This window comes from Olea europaea, unplaced genomic scaffold (genome assembly GCF_002742605.1).
Source record: "Olea europaea var. sylvestris unplaced genomic scaffold, O_europaea_v1 scaffold505, whole genome shotgun sequence".
Classification (NCBI taxonomy): domain Eukaryota; kingdom Viridiplantae; phylum Streptophyta; class Magnoliopsida; order Lamiales; family Oleaceae; genus Olea; species Olea europaea.
In genome coordinates, this window is record NW_019263365.1 from 476,141 (window position 1) to 480,205 (window position 4,065).

The 4,065-nt window shown below is 30.4% G+C and overlaps 1 protein-coding gene across 1 annotated transcript; it reads right to left on the bottom strand.

Annotated features, from left to right (window-relative positions):
- Positions 1–640: 640 nt before the first annotated feature.
- On the bottom strand, positions 641–3,005 carry LOC111388559 (probable indole-3-pyruvate monooxygenase YUCCA10). Its single transcript, XM_023013313.1, has 4 exons — positions 2,141–3,005; positions 1,768–2,001; positions 1,459–1,581; positions 641–993 (listed from the first exon to the last, which is right to left on the bottom strand). Exons 1-4 carry the CDS (start codon positions 2,756–2,758, stop codon positions 829–831), a joined length of 1,140 nt encoding a protein of 379 aa, XP_022869081.1. The 5' UTR covers positions 2,759–3,005; the 3' UTR covers positions 641–828.
- Between the last annotated feature and the right edge of the window lie 1,060 nt (positions 3,006–4,065).

A 4,065-nucleotide genomic window follows, 5' to 3' on the forward strand; every position in this document is an offset into this window, starting at 1 on the left:
TTACTTCTGTTGCAGAAAGGTAAAAATGGATGGTCTGGGGAATTTGGGGCATGAATTGAGGGTAATTAATGGGAGCATATTCGTTGGAATCATTTATGCTTCTTTTATATATATATTAGATATGGAAATGAATATATTCTACAATTTTCATTTATACTACAACTATTGCGGTATATTTGGTGAAAAAAAATTGGAAATGTAAAAAATGAATTTTTATTAAAAGTTCAGTGTGTGGTGATATTTCCACTTTAGCAATTAGCCTGGTTTGAATTTATTTATATATATATTTTTTAGTTTGATTCTGGATCCGTCTCGTCAAACCTATATAACGACTTCCTAGGAGAAGAAGACAAGATATAGATCTACACGAGTTCCATATCAACACTGTTTCTAATTTGAATGTTTTTAATGATGAGCCTCTTGTTGCAAAAGTACATGTTTTTGTACAAATACATGTGTTTTCTTTTGCCTTTGTATTTGGATATTTTAACAAGTAAATAAAGAATAAGTGATGTTGGTGGCATCGATAAGGACAACACTATGTGGCTACATTAGACGACTAGTTGAGATGTTGGAGACATAATTTTTGTGAAGATTGTATTTTTATAGTAAAAAAAGAACCATTTCCTAGTTTCAAATATTGCAAGAAGGAACGTGCAACTTTCATTAATGTCACTCAAATTAATGGAATTAAACAACTAACTCTTATACAGCCTTCAAGAATTCAAAAAAGTAAAACACTTAAAAGTAAAAGTAAGTTATTCTTAATTACTCAGACATTATGAACACTTTAAATAACTTAACAAATGTACCAAGCTCTCAGATTTTTCAAAGTAGAGCTTTGATGTCATTTGCTATGTTTTGGGCATCCAAGGCAGCTCCATGGAATCCTCTCCTGGAAAGTCCACTGCAATAAAGTCCATTTTTACCCTTCCAATGGTTTGGGAAACTAGGCTTTGGAAGTCCATCTTCATTCAAAAGATAATCATCGCCCTGCACGAGTTATTTTACCCATTATTTCTAACATTGTACTTCATTTTGTCTCATGCATGATTGATACACAATACCGTACAAGTTGGTGTTATTCCTTAATATTGTCGCATCATTCTAAGATTAAGCGATGGTAATTAAAAAATCATTGAATGAGTGTACTGATCGATCCTGTTGAGTACAATACACTTCAAATAATTCATTAGGTGTTAATCATATTAAAAACGCTTAATGTTTTGAAAAATTCTCGATCCTTCTTTTTCATTTAGTTCTAAAACACATATATCATGTATTATTGCAATTATAAGAATAATGGAAACGACTAAAGTTATAATATTGGATTTTTTAAAATTAAATTGAGATATGTATGAAAGTTCATGAATATCTGGAAAAACCTTTTGAAGTTTTACTTCAACAAGTAATCAATATAAGTTCAAATTTTTTGGACAAGAAAAATGAACTGTGTACCTTAAGCCATTGGTTTGTGGATCTGTTGAAGCCAGTTGCAAATATTATAGCATCAAAAGGGTGTTCTTTCCCATTTTCAAACACCACATCATTGCCTTTTATGTTTGTTATTCCAGGCAGCACCTGTTTGTACATAACAAACAATTTATCCATAATCGCAATTTTTTTTCTTCATTCAATACGATTCATTATTACCTCTGTCAAAATTCTAAAGTAATTATTTGTCTATCTTAACATTTTCGGTATTCAAACGTAACCAGAAACCTAAAATAAAAATATGTTATTCAATACAAGAAGTCAACGACAAACCTGAATGACTCCATTCTTGATTTTCTGATAGGTCCCAACATCAATGACTGGGTACTTTCCATACTTAACTTTCAATGCAAATGGGCCCTCTTGTGGTCTTTTGATTCCATGTTTGGTCAAGTCTCCATAGATTAATTTGCTGAGAAATGTCAATAAGTTATCAACAAAATTGAAGGGCACATAATTCAGCAAAAATAGTCCCATATATGCCATTTCCCTTGACAATATATGAATCTGCACAAGCAAATAAAAGGATCGATAAATATAAAATTTAACATGATTCTCAATCCTACGATCGGTAATTGTAGACAGAAAAAAGAATTTTAAAAAAAATGAAATAGTGAGTGATGACAAAATTGCAGATAATATTTACCGGGCTTCGAACAGCAATGGATGTCTTGGCACCATAGTTTGCAAGATCAAGTGCAATTTCCATCCCAGAATTCCCACTCCCAATCACCAAAACACTTTTCTCTCTAAACTTTTCACCATTCTTGTACTGTGTCGAATGAATTTTCTCTCCTGCAAATGTATTTAGACCTTCAAATTCAGGTACAAATGCATCACACGTTTCTCCAGTAGCGACAACAAGAAATCTGCATGAAAATTCTTCGACTTTATTCGAACTGACATTTTGGGCCTGAATTTTCCATTTCTTTGTGGGTTCATCGTACACAGCAGATTTGACTGATTTTCCATATGCAGGATTGATCTTGAAATGAGAAACGTATTCATCCAAATAGTGTATGAAATCATTTTTTGAAACATAGGTTGGACAAGAACTGGGAAGCTTGAAATGGGGCAGTTCACAAAATTGTTTAGCCAAGTGAAGATGAAGACGATCATATGAATATTTCTTCCATAGTGAAGCGAAACAATCTTCTCTCTCAAGAATCATATATGGGACTGAGAATTGGCTTAAACATGCAGCAGTTGCAAGGCCAGAAGGACCGGCCCCAACTATTATCACTTTTTCTTGCACTTCTGCCATGGCTGCAAGCTTAGTTTATCAGTTAATGGGAATTTTTATGAAAGGCGATAAAGAATGGGAGATGATCGGTGTTAATGCATGGAAATTCAATGTAATAAATAAGAAAACTTTGTAGTCCAAATGAATATTTAACTTTGATCATTGATCAATATAGAATTGTGTGCATTGACTCAAAAGTTTTTATTTGTTAACTTGGGACTACAAGCAATCTCATACCTGTCAATGTTTTGTTTGTGAAGGAAAGATGAGAAGACTTATTCAAATTCTCGTGTTTGCTTCTTGTTTACGTTTTTAAGTATATTAAGCACTTGTTTGATAAAGACTTTTCGATAAATAATTTCTTGAATTTTTTTATTTTTTTATTATTTTTGTTTTAGTGAAATATTTTTTAAAAGTAGAAAAACTTATGAAAGAAGCAAAATAATAATAATAATAATAAAATAAAATAAATAAATAAAAAATATATTTCGAGAATGGTGTGATTGAAAATGAGTAAAGATAAGTGATACTCATAGAATCAAAATCAAACACCGACTAAATGATAAATGAGGAGTTTGCTTATTTCAAGAAAGTTCATCAATTATTGCTACTTTTTGTGTCATTCATAGTAGCCACAAAATATTAGAGGAAAATATTTAGATTTTCAATACTGAATGATATTTATCAGTTAGCAAATTTGTTGGTAAAGTGTCATTATCAATCCCTGAGAGCTATTTTTTAAAGAATAAATTATACTATAGCATTTTTTGAATAATGTTATGATCTACTAAACTTTATCAACAAATAATGCCAGTAATTTAGAAAATAAAAATTTTCAAAAATGAAAACAGGGAAAACATCTTCACGATGCTTCGAAATATTTTTTAGCATACATACATGGGATTACCTACTAAATTTAAATTTATATGTACGTAATTTTTGCTAATTTGGATTTCTCTTGTGATTTAGCGATGATAATTATCTTTCATAACATCTAATCGAAGTTTTTCAACGATGGTACTGATGTTCTATAGATATCATTGCAATCCGATCGATGTTTTTCATAGTTGATATTACTCAATTGGTAGATTTTTAGAATAAGCCTTATTTTATTGTAATAATACATTTTGGAATAGTAAATTGATGGGGAATGTGCAGTTAAAAAAAAGTTTTAAATTTATCTATAATATTATTTTATTGAAAAATATGTAGTTAAAAATGAAAGGGTAAAAAATATATTTCAAAAATAACGAGGATCAAACACAGGTTTGAAAATGTACGTAAATCATATTAATCATACATGTTATATATCGTGAGGCACATGGACC

Coding starts and splice junctions, on each gene's coding strand:
- LOC111388559 (XM_023013313.1), bottom strand. CDS start 2,758: ATGGCAGAAGTGCAAGAAAAAGTGATAATAGTTGGGGCCGGTCCTTCT. Junction 2,002..2,140: donor CCATTGCTGTTCGAAGCCCG/GTAAATATTATC, acceptor TTGCTTGTGCAG/ATTCATATATTGTCAAGGGA. Junction 1,582..1,767: donor TCAAGAATGGAGTCATTCAG/GTTTGTCGTTGA, acceptor ATGTACAAACAG/GTGCTGCCTGGAATAACAAA.